The sequence below is a fragment of the Lissotriton helveticus genome, chromosome 6 (genome assembly GCF_964261635.1).
Source record: "Lissotriton helveticus chromosome 6, aLisHel1.1, whole genome shotgun sequence".
Lineage (NCBI taxonomy): Eukaryota > Metazoa > Chordata > Amphibia > Caudata > Salamandridae > Lissotriton > Lissotriton helveticus.
In genome coordinates, this window is record NC_136067.1 from 1203871706 (window position 1) to 1203888307 (window position 16602).

Here is a 16602-nt window from a genome sequence, read left to right on the forward strand (position 1 = left end):
ATTGAGGGTCTGACAAGGAATAAGGACCCAGGGCCTGATGAGGTTCCCCCTGACCTTTTCCTGAGTCAGGTAGAACTTTGGGCGCCTATATTGACCAGGGTTATTAATGCTGCAGTAGATTCGGGTAGCCTGCATCCTGGCCACAGCTACAATTGACCCCATTTTCAAAAAGGGAAACAGGGACAGCCCACTGTGTTACCGTCCCATTTCTCTCATTAACGTGACAGTGAAAGTTTTAGGTAGGGTTATCCTCAACCGAATATTGGATTGGGCAGAGGAACACCATATAATCACTGATACGCAGTATGGGTTTAGGTCAGGGCGATCAACTGCTGATCAATGCCTCAATTTATATCTATTGGTAGCCAAGTACACTATTGCTAGCCAAGAGACTGTGGGCCCGATTCACAGAATTATCTTAAGACAATATCCTAAACTTCCTAATTTTGATATTCACAGACTGCACTTACTACTTTTGGTATTCACAGAATGGATTTACGACTACTAACTTTACGTCTGCACTCGGGCCGGAAATTCCGGCCTGTGGGCGGAGCTTCCAGCTTAGAAGCGGAGCTTCCGTCCTGGAGGCGGAGCTTCCGGCTTGGAGACAGAGCTTGTAGCCCGGAGGTAGAGCTTCCGGCTTGGAGGTGGAGCTTCCGGCACGGAGGTGGGGATTTAGCCATGGCTGAAATCTCCACCTCTGGGCCGGAAACTCCGCCTCTGGGCCGGAAGCTCCGCCTCCAAGTCACAAGCTCCGCCTCCAAGCCACAAGCTCCCCCTCCGGGCCGGAATTTCTGGCCCGAGTGCAGACGTAAAGTTAGTAGTCGTAAATCCATTCTGTGAATACCAAAAGTAGTAAGTGCATTCTGTGAATACCAAAAGTAGTAAGTTTAGGATTTTGTTTTAAGTTAGTTCTGTGATTCAAGCCCTGTGTACTTGGCTTTCATGGACTTGATGGCAGCTTTCGACCGGGTGAACCGCAAGAAATTGTGGGAACTCATGGGGGCTCTTGGCGTGGACCCTGGTTTAGTAAATATTTTAAGAGCACTACATTGGAATACTTCCGACCAGGTCAGATATAATGAGGAGTGGAGCACTACTGATCAATTTCCTTGCTCAAGGGGGGTAAGACAGGGTTGCATTTTGGCGCCTTTTTTATTCACTCTGTATATAAATGGCCTGGAGCAGGGGTTAGATGCTCTTGGGGTAGACTCACCGAGGATAGGAACAAGAGAGACCCCGTTCTGCTTTACGCAGACGACGCAGTGCTTCTCGCGCGGACCCCTTGGGGCCTACAATGCCTGATAGATGGCTTTGTCCGTTTCATGGAGAGTCTAGACCTGTCTGCTAACCTTTCAAAATCATATATCATGGAGGTGGGGAAAACCCTGATAAGGAAATACTTTTTAAACACGTGATTATTTATTTGTGTATCTTGTTAAGAGCCTGTTTTTTACATGTGTTACCACTTTATTAATTTGCGTTGGATCTTTTGTAACCAGGATATTTAATAATGACCTGCATACGTTTATAGAGGAGAAGGGGCTCTATTAGCGAACGCCTTGCATATGTATTTTTGGGCTCGGTCTTTATTGTGATATTTGATTGTTTTTAAAATTGTACTTGTATGGTATTGTATTTTATGCTGAATAAAGTATATATTGATTGATTGGTTGATTGATATCAATGTTAAAACCAGTAGCCCACTTACCTATTTGGATAAAACAATCTGTGATCTGCATATTGTGCGATGTGCTTTGCAGGATGCCTATTAACCCTCTATCCTACTTTGAGTCAAAACTTGAATGGAAAAAAACACATAACTCTCCAAGAACTGCATTGACCACCGAGTTATCATATCACTCTTGTAATCCTCTCAAACTTGCTGGGCACACAAGGATCTCTGCAGGAAGGTGTCTCAACCATGTAAGAAATTTTAAATGCATCATCTTTGTGACCAATTAAGAAAACTAGAACTGATTTTCTGTCACATTTGTCCTTGCTGCCAATGTATTTGAAGCAGATTTTTTTTAATTGTCCTCTCCATTAGAATTATATCTGAAATAATCATTACCGCTTGCAATGGTGCGGGCCCTATGCCCCCAGACATAAATAGAAACAACACAGACACAGGTAGGTGGTTGGTAGAACTGGCCCAGGGAACTTGCGCCCAGCCACTTTTATTGTCAGGGTTTCATGTCCTGTGTCGCTTGTGCTGGATGGGTGTTCGGTGAGGTGTAAGCCAGCCCTCACGGAGTGGCTGGCGACAGACCAACTAGAACAGTGACCAGCAGGTCACTACACCGCTCAGAGGGCCACAGACGGAGTGCAGCCATGCCCGGAAATGCTGTCAGCTCGTGGGCGTGTTAAATTTGGCAATGCATAAAGATGTTCAGTATCGAAAGAGAAGGTAATATTGTATCTTAAATCACAAATACCCCATCAAATTGACTAACACAATATATTAGCTTTTTTTATACACTATAATATTATTATAGGGAAAAGCGTGCTTTATTCATATATGTTTGCATTGTTTCTCAGAGAAAAAACCTGGAGTTCTCTGAACAAACGTAACACGCGCCACTCATTCTCATCCGTGCTGGAATTAGCTTTCAATAGGAGGAATTTATCACCTGTGTATTTTATAAGTACTCCACAAGTTTATCTCCATTGTTGATCTCGTTATTGGAGCACGGGTGCATCTAGTTACACCGCCACGCTTTTAAAACAAGTAGAAATATCAAGTAGACTTCAGTGTTTTTATGTACTCTGGAGAAGATATTCCGCGAAGCATTCTCTGACGCACCTATCAAGCAGGAGTGGGTGTTTATATATAGATTGACCACAAGGGGGCAGAGCCGTCCCGGTAACAAAGCCCGTGGCGTGACAAGGAGGCGAGGTGCGGATAAGTAAGGGACCGTCTCACTTCAGCACAACAGCGTCTCTGCCGCCGCAGAAATAACGTTTTTACATACTTACGTTCTCATTGTATAATTAATGACCAACATTGATTAAGGATATAAAGTATATTTTAATACAACATTTGCAGACAAACGACAAAATGACAGTCTGGACCTGATTTAAAGTTAAGTAGCAATCGGATATTCTACGATTTGAGGCTGAAGGCTTAAAACCCGGGACAGTAGCCACTGATAACATTTTCTGTGTCTCACTAAGCACAGAATGTAGGAAATTCCTCTGATAGATTCTCCAGTGGGTTTAGCACTTCCCAGACAAGTCAGAGAATGTTCCAATAACTACAACATTTGTGTAAATCACACCGTACGTGACCAACCCCACAGCAAGCAAAACGTTTCTTACAAAACAGAGAGCCTTAAGCTCTGCGCCCCCGCTAGACTTCACAAATTACTTAGGTAGCAGTAAGAATTAAAGGGCAGATTTACAAGCCCCTTGCGCCACTTTTGCGTCAATTTTAACATGGGAAAATTGACGCAAAAGTGGCGCAAGGGGCTTGTAAATCTGCCCCTAAATGTTTGCCTCACTCAAGTTTCCAGCAGTTTTGGGGTATTAAAGGCAAGATGCCGCCTCAGGAAGAGGCTCATTCAGACTTTTGGGTAAAGTATTTTTCCAGAACGAGTGGCATCTCCGAATGGCTCGTGGCTCTGTTTAGACTAGTCTGTACTGAAGGTTAACCTATAAGAAGGTTCTTGCAAGTGTGCGATTAATGCTGTGCTAGCAAGGTACGCTTTCTCCCTCACCCCTGATTAACCAAAGTTGTCTGTAGTGCTTAAATTGCAACAACAACAAAAAGAACAGGCCCGGGCTTAAATGTTTGTTCCTAGAACATGGTGCAATTATCTATCAATAGTGGAGCACTTGCACAGAGGCCCTCTGGGCACTGGAGGGCACCCTTGCATTTCAATTATGGATGTATTTTACTGCCCAACTGGTGACTGGCATGCGTAGGCAATTTACTTGCTGGCTTTAGGATACACGGCTCCCTTGCTAGATCACTGCTTTGGAATCCCGAGGCTTCCTCAAATGGATTCCATCTCATCTCTCTTCTACCACTCAACACTTGCTGCCTGTTTAACCCACTCTGTAAGGTTTTTTTTATTTCCTGCTTTCTCCCGGTGTCACTGTTTTCCTATCTTTCTACTTCTTTCGATCGTTTCTGCTTTTCGTTTTTGTGCTCTGTGCCAAAGCTTGATGGTGAAAAGTGAGTCCCTGTCCGCAAAAATGAGTGACGGTGCACACAACATGCAACCACCAGCACGAATTAGGCAACTGTTTCTCCATTGCTAAGAGTGTCCAATGCCCTCATGCAGCGATCCAACAGGGATTGTAGTCAGACTCCAGGAGGAAAGGAAGATACCGGGACAAGACATTAGCAAAGACTACAACACTGTCTGTCGCCTTATCCAGGGCTTTAAGTGGGCCGGGTCCAGCCGGAGCACAGCACCGGCAGTTCTAAAAAGCAGTGCTGCGACGGGTCTCTATTGGGCTCTCCATTTCATGCCATCAACCTCAGGTTGAAAAAAAAATGTTAACTGCGGAACTGCCACCATTCACTGTTTTTGATATAATTTCAAAAAGACTCGTTTTAGTTCTTTCACAGTATCATCATGTCAGCAGTTTCAATAGTGTCAACAAGGAAGCCGTGGTTGCTGCTTATTCGTCATATGCAACTAACAACCATTGACAAAGCCAATAGTCCTGGCTTGTTGTAGGTGTAATGTTACTTGTTGTTTTATGTATTTTATATAACTGGGTGCAATGACAAATCAGCAACATTCCAGTCGGGCGGCACACTATGCTAAGGACAGATTTTTAGCTCACGTGTTGCTAAGCAACGCCCTTAATTAAATCGGCCACTCCCCTTTGTAGAGACCCTCCCCCGTTTTTTTCATCCCTCTCACAGCCACGACCTTCTTAGCTTTCTGCAGTTTTGTCCCAACAAGCCAGAGTGAATGGGGGGGGGGGGGCGCAGATTGGACCACTGGAACGCCTTATTGCCAGGTGCAAAAGAGGAGCGCTTGAGTGCATTGCATGACCTGATGTGGTCATCTTCTTGGGCGATTACAACATTCAGGCATTGCTGGGCATCACAAGAGTTGAGAGATCATTGTCTTCTGGTTAGCATCTGACTAAAATGTAAACTCTTAGGCCTCATTAGAAGGTATGGGATGTATGACATTACAACAAATGCTTTTACCACGCATGCCTTTACAACGCGGTATTTACAACGCATGCCTTTACAACGCATAGCGCTTTGGGGTGCTGGATAGTGAATAGTTTAATTTACTATTCCAACTCCAGTCCCGTGGATAATAGGGAAGGTGTTGGATAGTAAATTAAATCTATTCCCTATCCTAGAGCGCCCCCCAGCGCAATGCGTTGTAATGGTTTGCGTTGTAAAAGTTGCGTCGTAAAGGCACTGCGTGGTAAAAGTTGCGTTGTAAAGGATGTTTCCCGAAGGTTTGAGTAAGTCCTGACAGCTCAGGGCATGATATAACCACAAGAATCTGAGAATGACCCCATTGATGGGCGTTTACACCCTACCAGCAGCATGCTTCTCCTAACTGTGAACTGTTTTCTGAAGACATATTTAGCTAGGGTTTACATGGCGCAATGTGTCCTTGGGAAAGCCAGGGGTGCGGGATGACCACAGATCTCCATAGTCTGGTTTGGGTGAGAACTCTCATTTCTGCTCAACTCACGGCTATCAAGATACTCATATCGAGGCACTTAATAAGTATGCACAAAGCTGTTTATGGTAAGGTGCTTAAATATCCGACAAATTATATAGTCTTATTGTTCCCCATCAAAGATAGGTTGAACAAAAAGAAACTCTGCTTAAAATACTGCAGGCCTGCCAGTGCAAAGTCAATGAAAGAGCACGTATTTCTCTCGCTTAAATTCCTGGTGCAAACTTCCACACAACCTCAAAATCCTTAATAGGATTTAGAAAAGCACTACTTATGATTGGAATTTGTAGCACTATACAGCTCGATGATGATGCTGGTGATCAAATAGAACCCTCATCTGACTATCTTCAACAGGGGACGTGGAGCAAAACCAAGGCCCAAGTGATTGGTTCTTTCCGAAATAATAGTGATGAGGTAAAACGATAGCATGGAATGCACTGCTAGTGATTAGGGGCCATATGTATCACCAACCTGATTTGCGATGCTCAAATATAGATTTTTAAGAAATCGCTATTTGAGAATCGCAAATAGGTATGTATGTCCTAAATCGCATTTTTTTTGCGATTTCTTAAAATTCCTTAATTGCGATTAACAAATTGCAAATCACAATTAAGGAATACTTTACCATTCATTCCTATGGGCCAGGAGGCCCATAGGAATGAATGGGAAGTTATTCTCAATTTGCGATTCGCAATTTGCTAATCGCAAATTGAGAATAATTTCAAGGGTGCCGGGGTGTCCAAAGGACACCCTGTTGCACCCCTGAAATATGCATGGGTGCACATGTGGCGCACATACATGCCCTAAGGGCATGTATGTGCGTCACATGGCACTTTGAAAAATGCAAAAATTTGCATTTTTCAAGGAATTCACAACTTACCACCAACTAGAAGCTGATGGTAATTTGCGATTCCTTAAGGATATTTAGCAATTTTTTTTTGCTTCATACATTGCATTTAAGGAATCGCAAAATTTGTGATTCCTTAAATGCAATTGCAAAATAAGGAATCACAAATTTTGCGATTCCTTGTTTTGCACCAGATTTTGCTTTATACATACCATTTAGCAAATCCGCATTCGCAAAGGCCGAAATTCTGCGAATTTCGGCCTTTGCGAATGCTAATTTGCTTGATACATATGGCCCTTAGAGTAATTCAAGCATTTCCACGTGTCACTTTTATTCTCTCGCAGGAATGTGCTGCCATCATTCTCACCTATGATCCCATGACATGTTAGACAGGGGTGTAAGAGCTCATATGTTGAGTAGTTCTTTTCCAATATGCATTGCTGTAAGTGTATGCATGCTTGTGCTCACATCAATAAAGAAGGGAGAAATTCGAATATATTTGTAAATGAATCCACCTGCTCTGGCCACTCCCCACTCCTCTCCCATCGTGCATTGTTGTGGTGGGCAAGAGGGTTTAGTGTTTAACTAACAGGTGAAAACTTGGCAGCAGACGCCATAAGAGTCAAAGTATATGCAATGCCCCCATGACTCTCCAGACGCATTCTGGGACTGCATACCCTTGCCCCACCGACTCGGGCAACCTCATAGACAGTGGCCATTATTAACATTACTGTTTGCCAGAAATATCAAGACCAAATGATCATTTATAAAGGAATTGTCCAATGGGAGTTAGAATCTCTACTGTTAACTACAATGGGTCGATTTGTTTTGTAAACCATATTTAGGACAAAATATATCTGCCATACAATAATTTGGCTATGTTATCCCGGTACCATACCTTTAGGATGTTGAGCTTTACAACTAGTGGACTCAATTCCCCAAAAATGTTCAGAGAGCATGTGTGTCTTAATTTAGGCTTCACTGTGAATTATGCAGGAAACTCCAGCAGTAAGACTTGCTTACAGTTTCCATGAGTATACTAGCCTTACCTTGCTGTCTAGCCTAGGGTCATAGGACCATTACATCCTCTAGCCCTATTATATTATTTTTCACCTTCCCTCCTACTCCACTAATAGAAGATACTTTAGGAGTGGGGGAGGAATGTTACCTTTAACGTTACGTCCCCATACACCAAATCTTCACAAGTGCTCCCTGAAAGATGGTTGAGCCCACCCGACTTCTAGGAGTTGAGGTGAGCCTGATGATGAAGCATGTAACTATTACAGTGATGTATTTATTTATTTATTACATTTATATGGCGCAACAGCTACCCTGAGGGTTTCCAGGCACCTTGGATCCGAATTTTACCAGGTGGAATGGAATTTATTGGTTGAAAAGCCATGCCTTAATGCCTTTCCGGTATTTGATGTAACTTGGTTCAAGACGCAGTTTCAGCTGGAGCGAATTCCACAGAACCGGCGCCAGGTAGGCGAAAGAGCATCCGCCCAATCATACCCGTTTAAACCTAGGGACAACAAATTTTGCCTGATGAAGTGATCGAAGGTTTCGAGAGGGTGTGTATTTATGTACCAGCTTACATAAGTGAGTGAGGGCTATATTAAGAAAAGAGTCTCTTTCCCTTCCAACCATCGATAGTGGGTCGGCAAAAGACTTTCGTAGAAACTCTTGGTACCGTGTCATCTAAAAAAAACTTATTTTTATCTGGAAGGAACCACCCTGGTTCCAGACAGGATACTAAGTTGTTTTGGGGTATACTAGCTTTACTCTTGCAAACTAAGCACAGAAAATGTTCTAGAAATCAGACCTATGTATTCGAGAATAATTCACATATAGGACAGGAGTAAGTAAGACACAACTAATCATAGAAAAATCTTTGTGAATAGGACTAACTATCTCAAGCACAGAGAAGTGCGCTATTGCAAAAGAAAGGCGCTGCTAACCAGAAACTCACGCATTTTGGATCACTGGATCATTTTTCAGCATCCACATTTTTTCCGTTACTCTTCGAGTGCTATCACTTAATGTAAAACGAGAGGGGACAGACAGCTCCTGGTTTCTCATCCCTTAAATGGGAGCAGCTGGTTCCCTAGACCCTGGAGACCCCCAGTCCTGATACCCGCCTCCGACCCAACCAATGAACCACTAGCCATCACTCACATAGTTTTTGCTGTAGATAAGCAAGGTCATGTTAATTTCTTACGACAAATCATAAACATACCATTCTTAAGACGCAATGAAACTGCAAATAATTCCACAAAGGGAACAAAATTGACACCTTACAATCCTGGTCGTTCATATTCAACAAATCAAACCTAGCTAAAGAAGATTGTCTGATTAATCATTATTGATCTATACATGTATTTACATTGAGGCATTCCTGGGATATGGCTTAACACTTGGGTCTGAATTCACTTTATCCTACTGGGACCTCACAAGTGGAACCACCTGTATCAATGAGGGGTGGTCCCAAACCTCTGTACAACTTGCCACATGAAAGGACCCCCCCGCACACACACACACACAACAGGCTGCCAAAATGACCACATGATGTAAGACCAGTGGCTACAGCCCCATGCCATAAGCCGGTAAACTGTGGGCCTAGGCCCCCAACTCGGTGTGAAGGTCCTTGCAGAATAAGGCTTGCCGCCCATCGCCTCAGTGCTGTCCTGAAAAGTAAGGGATGGAGAACAAAGCTGTCATTGACATCATTTAATGTTTTGTACGGGAATGTGAACTGCCTATTCACTGACGGACATAGACCAGTCAAATGCAGAGCTTCCAGGGTTAGTTTGAAAACATTGTGTAAACTGGGATATAGGTTACTCCGCCCACTCCTGAAATAATTGTGGAATTTGTAGATCACAGGTTCAAAGTCAAGCAGGGCTGGCTCCGCCTGTCGCCCATTTCAGGTGGATAAGATGCCATTTCCAAGTGGGAATTATAAAAGTGTACAACACTTTCTCATCCTAAATTATGATGTATAATCCCTCGCTGCTCATTTTTAGTACTTGCTCGCTTCCCAAATAAAGGAAACCTATTAGTATCCCAAATAGGTCACGCCCATCTTACCCCCATCCTAATGAGGGCTCGCCTTAAATCTACTAATTAGGGCGAGCCCCACTTCGACATTTAACCCCAATAGTGTCGAGAGCGACCCTCTCTGCCCCAATGCTCACAACTCTTACACTTCTCGAATAAGTGAGGACTTAAGCCACACCCTGTCCAACTATGAGGACATCCTTGATCCCATTTTAGAGAATACGTATTTCCAACAGAGGGGCTGGCCTTGCTCCCACAAACAGCTGGTTCCCAACTTCCCACCCCCTTCGGAAGAAAGACATCTTCCCTCACTAGGGATCGTCCTAAAGATCAAAGCCTCAACCCCAGACCTAATTAAAGGATTGTTCCTCCTACTTCCAGTGAGAAAAATCACACTTCCTCGACAGGTGGTCCAAGCCTCTACTTAACCAGTCTCACACCCTCCCCTCACCACCAGGGCCTGCCTTAGGGCACTGGGCGCCCAGCTGGGGAGGGGAGGTGTGGCGACGTGTTTTACAATAACTTGGGATTTAAAAACACGTGGCAGAGTTCCTTTTGCGTCCAGTTTTCATGCAACATTAAAAATATCGATTTAACTCTTGTGATTAATATTCCTGCAAGAGAGAGAGGGAGATCAGAGTTTTGTTTAGGGGCAGTTTTCACTTGTTGTAAAGTAGCGCAGAGGGTTAATATGCCTGCTGCAAAGAACTGGTACCATGGAGATCACGGTTCTATATTTTATGTGGACAGGATAGCGGAGTGGATCACTGTTTTAGTCACAGGGATCTTTTTGTTAAGGCAGTTCATAAGGTACACCCATAATATAGAACAGTGACTTTTTACGAACTGTCATCAAAGAGCTCGATGAAAACGGCATAAAATAGGTTAGGATGTTATGTTTGTTTTTCCCAGTCTTTCATTCTCAATTCCTAATGTTGCTGAAAAGGGTTTGTTTGGGTGTATATATACATTCTTATTAGTAAAGTCTGCCTTTTCCAGGGATGTAAAACAAATTAAATGTAGGTTAGAGAGTGGCTATGAAGAGATGAGAGGCACGTTTGTCCAGTGGTCATGAGGGAATACAAGGAGAAGGGGGGGGCACCAGCGCTTAAACCGGCCCGAAGGGGGGGGGGGCTACCGTTGTGTGAGTGAGAAGTGTCCCCTGTCAACTTCTGACTCCTCTGCTTCCGCCCTCACCAGTGAGGAGATCCCTCCATCCCAAAAGTTAGTGTGACCAAACCTTAGTTATTGCTTCCCGCTGCTGCGCTAAGGAGCTTTATACTTGCTCTCCGGGATTATACTCCGCATTTTGTAGCAAACAAGGTATGAATTCACTCCTCCACATTGGAAACTCCGCTGTTCCCTCTATTCCTCTCTTTCTCTGATTTCTTTTCGCGCACGTAAATGCATTACCTTCCACCACCCATCTCTACACGTCCTCTTGTGTATCCTAATCTCCTTGTCACACACATTTTTAAATATATATCCTCCCACTCTCATCTTTCTTCTAATACGATGGTTACTCAAACCAGTCTCACCCCAACCCACATCTCTCATACCCTTTCCCCCATTAAAAAATGTCGCACTCTTCCCTCGCTTTCTCAGACCCCATCCCCTTATACCGACCAAACGTCTTCTCCTCTTGCCCCAGCTTTGCCCACTAAATTCTACCGTTCATGCTGTCTCTCAACATGTCTATCGCTCGCCACTTGTCCCGCGCTCGGCGCCCCAGCCCTCTCGGCCGTCGTCACTACTCCTCTCTCTCTACGCCCCCCCCCCCCCCCCCCAAGGGCTGGGTAGTCTCTTGTTGCTGCGCGTCCAACCGAGATGCGCTTTTCTCGTAACAGAGTGGCCGAACTGGCGCAACGCACCTCAGTCTTCTGAGGGAAACACCTCTTCCCTGTCCCATCCCACAGACAGACAGACAAGACACACGTCCCCTATCTCACGTGGCCCCGGAGTCCAGAGGCGCGTCTGGACTGTCTAGCTACTGCGCCGCCTGTCTCCTCAGCAAATAAACCCTCCACAGACTGGCATTAGACCGAAGCTTAGTAGCAACTTTTCCCAAGAAACACATAGACCTCAACCAATGTTAGCCTGCGCGTGGCAGCTTGTAAGAAGGGGGCTACTGTGCCGACATCGAAGTATAGAGTGGAGGACCCTCTGTTAAAGACAAATTATCACTTCAACATTGCGGTTTTTTTTGTATTGCCGATTTATGTAGGGCGAACTCGACCCGAAGGTATCGAGGCGCTTTACATGAGCACCAGCTACCTTACACAATTTCAGTTGCGCACCGATGGCAGAAACACCAAAGAGCATGTTCGCCTCTCTTGCATGCAGCTCTCACACTTTTGTTACCCCGCACACTGGCATGTGCTGCAGAATATCTCGGGCACCCTCCCATATTGACGAGGGCACAATATTATCAAAAGGTACAAACAAAAAACACATTCCATTCTTAAGAAACCGCTTGTTTTTTACAGTACAAAGTAAAGTGACAATTGCAGGTATTAGGCAAAGAAAAGTACCCGGTATCGCCTTCCTTCACAACACCCCCTCAAGAAAGCCCTTGGAGTCGTTGGATTCCCGTAGTGTAATCCCCCAAAGGTAACACCCGTTGGGGAGCAGAAACTCTCCCAATGGCTGCGGGAAGGGCAGGCAAAGCAGGCAGGTGGCATGGGTTGTACTTACTTCTTCGTTGTCGCTGTCCCTTGAGGGGCTGCCCGCTGCAGAAATATTCCAAGCAGTTCAAAATAATAAAAACCCAAGGAACGAGTCGCACTTGCATAGTAACCCTGTGCTTGGATCTCCCTCCAGTGCGCGGTAAGGCGGCGCAGGTCCCCCCTGCCGTGTGCACCCCCGGCCCCCTCGGCGGGTCTGGTTGAGTCCAGCAGGGTTCCTGTCCTTTCACCAGCAGGGGCGAGGCAAGGGAGCCCCGGGAGTGCCGGCGCGCACCATGCTGCTCTGACCTCAGGGGGGTCCGGGGCACGGGGTGCGGGTCCGGCGCGGTTCTGTGTCCTCGGACCCGGCGACCATCTGAACTGGGGTGGGGCGGGGGCGAGCAAGACTCCAGGGAACCCCCGCTCGGTCTGTCCCCTCAAACGCCGACTCCACAGATAGCCACGCAATCCACTTTCCCAGAGACTGGAGGCTGGTAGGACCGAGGGGCGCCCCTCGGGCTGAGGGCAGCAGGCGCAAGGGGGAGGGGGCAACGAGGTGGCTGCAAGGGGCGCTCAAGGGGAGGTATGGCCAACACTACCGAGGGGCTCTGCTGTCCAGGAGAGCATCTTTCAGAGAGTAAAACTCGCGAGCAAGGCTCCCTCCGAGAGGGCAATGTGCCCAGAGGGTGATAAACTTTACAGATCTGTTAAAAGGTGGGATCCGAGAAGGGGGGGGGGGCAGTCCCCCGGCGTCTCTCTGACAGTGCTGGTGGCGAGAAGGAGCTGTGCTTCAAAGCTTCGGTCAGGCACTTTTTGTGATGGGGAGGGGGGCGTGTTCCACAAGGACCCCGTGCTTCTCCATAGTAGTGTTGGGGGTCAGCCGGGTTGCACCTCTGCCAGTATGGGAGGTGAAGTAAAGCTGTGCCCCAGTGCCTCGTCGGGAAACACGAGCGAGAGCGAGAGATATGCCCCAGTGCTTCGTGCCGCCAATGTTGGAGGTGAGAGGGACTGTATCTCTACCACTCCTCGGCAAATCCAGGCGTGGGTGGTACCTCACTCTGAAGAGTGAAGTGTCGCACTGTGTTGGTCCTGTCGACTGCTTCGCACTGATTTATTTTCAGAAAGCAATTCACAGCTAAACGCTCCAGTGCGAATCTTCTATTTTAGCTGTCTCCAGTCAATTGCTTTTTTTTTTCGTTTGCAAACGTTTTAGCTCCCGTAACTGTATACGCTGGCTTCTCCCCTCTTTCCCACTCTCTCTCTCTGAGGAGGTGCGCAGAAAGTTTGAAAGTCTCAGTCTCCCATAAGCTTCCTTGCTGCTGCTGCGAGACGAGGGTCTGGTGCAGGGCACGCGTTTCCTCCGAGACCTCCTCTCGTCTCCGCAAAAAAAAAAACACTAAAAAAAGATTACGTGAGGGACATCAACTCCAATAGGTTGAGGTTAGTTGGGAAGAGAAACCTTAATTCGCCAGCTGGCTGGTTGGATTTAGGAAGAGTGTTGTTTATGGGGGTGGGGGGACCCAACTTTTTTTTTTTTGAATGCGCACTGATAATTTTCAGAGAAAAACTGAAACGCCACATGTTAAACTATCTGTAATCATGACAACATCAGCCAAGGTTGGCTAGTACACTGTAACAGTAAAGTGAATGTACCTGTATGAAAAACTCATTAAAATACTTTGAAATAAAAAAAATACAATAATATTTCATGTGAAACACGCACGTGTATTGATTGACGCCTTTCATAACAGTTTAAATAAATAAATATATATATTTTCGGAGATAGTTTTGGTAATGTTTTAGGCATTAATAGATCTGGGTAGGAAAGGGAAAGGACATTGAGTGGCTGCTTGCTCTGACTCGCGCTCTGACATTGTCTGAGGCGTCGGTGCAGTCTCCAACTGACAGAAAGAAGCGTTCGTGCGCGTTGTCCCCACTGAACACTTCGGTTCGTCAGCATCTCCCTCAGCAACTGCAGGCTCCTTGCATTCAGGTTTCCGTCTTCATGGCCTCTCCCACTTCATCATCCCACAGTCCTCCTCCTTGTAAAGTTGGGCCCTAGGCCCACATGCTAGGAATGATTGGTGAATAAGGTGACACAGACACAGTGGGGTACTGGGTGAACTGGCCATGAGCAGGTGTGCTCAGCCCTCTTTATTGAGCAAGGTCATCTGACCGATGACGCCTGTGGTGGGTGGGTGTTCAGTGTGTGGTAATATGCTGAACACTAGAGCGCTGACTCTAGGTCATTACATCCCTCCCAAACTTGGTGAAAAAAACAAACCAACGGAAAAAGTCAGAAAACCTGTGGGATAAGAATGTACCAAAACATAACATGTGACTCATGACTTCAAACGAGTCTCTTTGGCTGCCACTAGCCGCGGGCAACATAGTCAGTGAGGCCAAGGCCAACAGTTCCCTGTGGCATGGTTCGCAGGTGTTTGGCGAGTTCGGTCTTCTGTCTGCGTCGCCTGAACGTTGTTCTCAAACTTGCTTCGCTCAACTGGTGACGATGAGTAGTTGGGGAGAAGGGTGGATGATATGGGTGCTGTCTGTCTTCTAGCTTCCCCTACACAGTCTTGGTCTTTGGTGATGTCTCCGGGCAGACTTCAAGTGTCTCTTGGCAGGTGAAAAGAGTAGGTGCACACATCCTTCTCACTAGGATGCCCCTCTCGCCGGTGTTCTTCTCTCACAAGATGTCCGGGAGGCCCTCTTTGCGAGGCTTCCACTGGACTAGTGCTTTCGGTCGTATTGCTCCACCATAGCCTTCGGGCCGTGAGCGGGACGCTCCACGAGCCTCACCGTTGTGTCCTTAGTTCCACCTGAAGGTTAATTTGTTGACTCCTTTCCTTGCACACAAGGCTTTCATCCTCGTGGGTCCTGCAGACGTGCAGCTGTGGATCTGTCTCCCGTGCGGGACTTGCTGCCACCAGAGTCCCTTGAGGCCTCTGCTTCTTGGGTTGCCACGGGCTGGTGTGGAGTGGTCAGTTCCTCAGCTTCCGGATGCCTGAGCACTCTCGCCATCCAATCTTCCGCTCAACCCCAAAGGTAGATGTCGCCAACAGTTTTGAAAAGTTGTAACTTACAACTTTTCAAAACTGTTTCCCTAACCCTGAAGCCCAAGAGGTCCAGAGCTTCGAGTGTGTCTCCACCCACCAACAAACCACACTTATTCAAGTGTTGTCTAAAGCGTTGAAATCCTTGGGCCTTTGCTACCTTATCTACAGATGTCGCCAACAGTCCAGCTTTTTCTCTTCTGCGATCGCCATGTGGATGGATGGCTCGTAGGTAGACGTCCATGATCTGTGCTGCCGGTGCTCTTGTCAGGCCTTGTCCTCCAATGCACTCAGATGTTCCAGTGCCTGTCACCTTCTTTCTTTTCGCAGTGGCGGCGTGCCACTCCGACTTCTTCTTCCTTCTTTTCGCAGTGGCATTGTGCCACTCTGATTTCTTCTTCCTTCTTTTCGCAGTGGCGGTGTGACACTCTGATTTCTTCTTCCTTCTTTTCACAGAGGCAGCATGCCACTCTGATTTTCTTCTTCCTTCTCCTCTCAGTGGCGGCGTGCCACTCTGGTTTCTTCTTCCTTCTTTTCTCGACGTAACCTGGACCGATCTCCTTTCATCTTCTCTGGCCAGGCTTCCCCGTGCAGCGCACGCCCTCTGCACGTGTCTTCCTGGTCTTGTCCTAGTCCTAGGACACTGTCTTGTTTTCACTCTACTGCCAGAGTTAGCGTTGCAACCTTCACTTCCTCTGTAGTTCTACTCTGCTAACTTGTGGTGTTGAAGTTCGTTGGTCCATGTTCGCGGACCACGCCTTGGTCGAACTTCTTGGACCTCTTGCCGGTCCACTCTGCCGAATCCCTGGCAGGTAGGCTTCTTGGTGTGACCATCTGGCTGGCTGATCGACTTCTTGGTGCGACCATCTGGCTGGTCGGCTTCTTCTTTCCCCGGGCGACCATCCAACTGGTCAGCTTCTACTTTTCCCGGGCGACCATTGGACTGGTCGGCTTCTTCTTTTCCCGGGCGACCATCCAACTGGTCGGCTTCTTCTTTTCCTGGGCGACCATCCGACTGGTCGGCTTTACCCTTTGCGACCAGACTGGGTGGTCAGATTCCTCTTGTGAGTCTTCATGCTTCTGGTTGTCTGCGCAACCATTTTCCTTTCGTCGCAGTTCGATTGCTTTGGCGCGAATTCTGGATGTGCTCTTTGGTTGTTTCCGTGACTTGCTGCTTTGGGCTAGTTCCATCTGCACTGCTGCGCATTTGCGTCATGCGCCTTCGCACTTTCCTGTTGCCAAGTTTCGGAATTACCGTTGGTTCATGTCATGGTGCTCCTGTCTTCGCCATACTGCTGCAGCGATGG

The 16602-nt window shown here is 46.7% G+C and overlaps 1 protein-coding gene across 1 annotated transcript in view; it reads right to left on the reverse strand.

Annotated features, from left to right (window-relative positions):
• Positions 1-13581, reverse strand: part of RSPO3 (R-spondin 3) — a 454727-nt gene extending 441146 nt beyond the window's left edge. Inside the window, exon 1 of the mRNA XM_078648925.1 lies at positions 12271-13581. Within this exon, the coding sequence (XP_078505051.1) occupies positions 12271-12367 (97 nt within the window). The 5' untranslated portion in view covers positions 12368-13581. The remainder of the gene's footprint in view (positions 1-12270) is intronic.
• Between the last annotated feature and the right edge of the window lie 3021 nt (positions 13582-16602).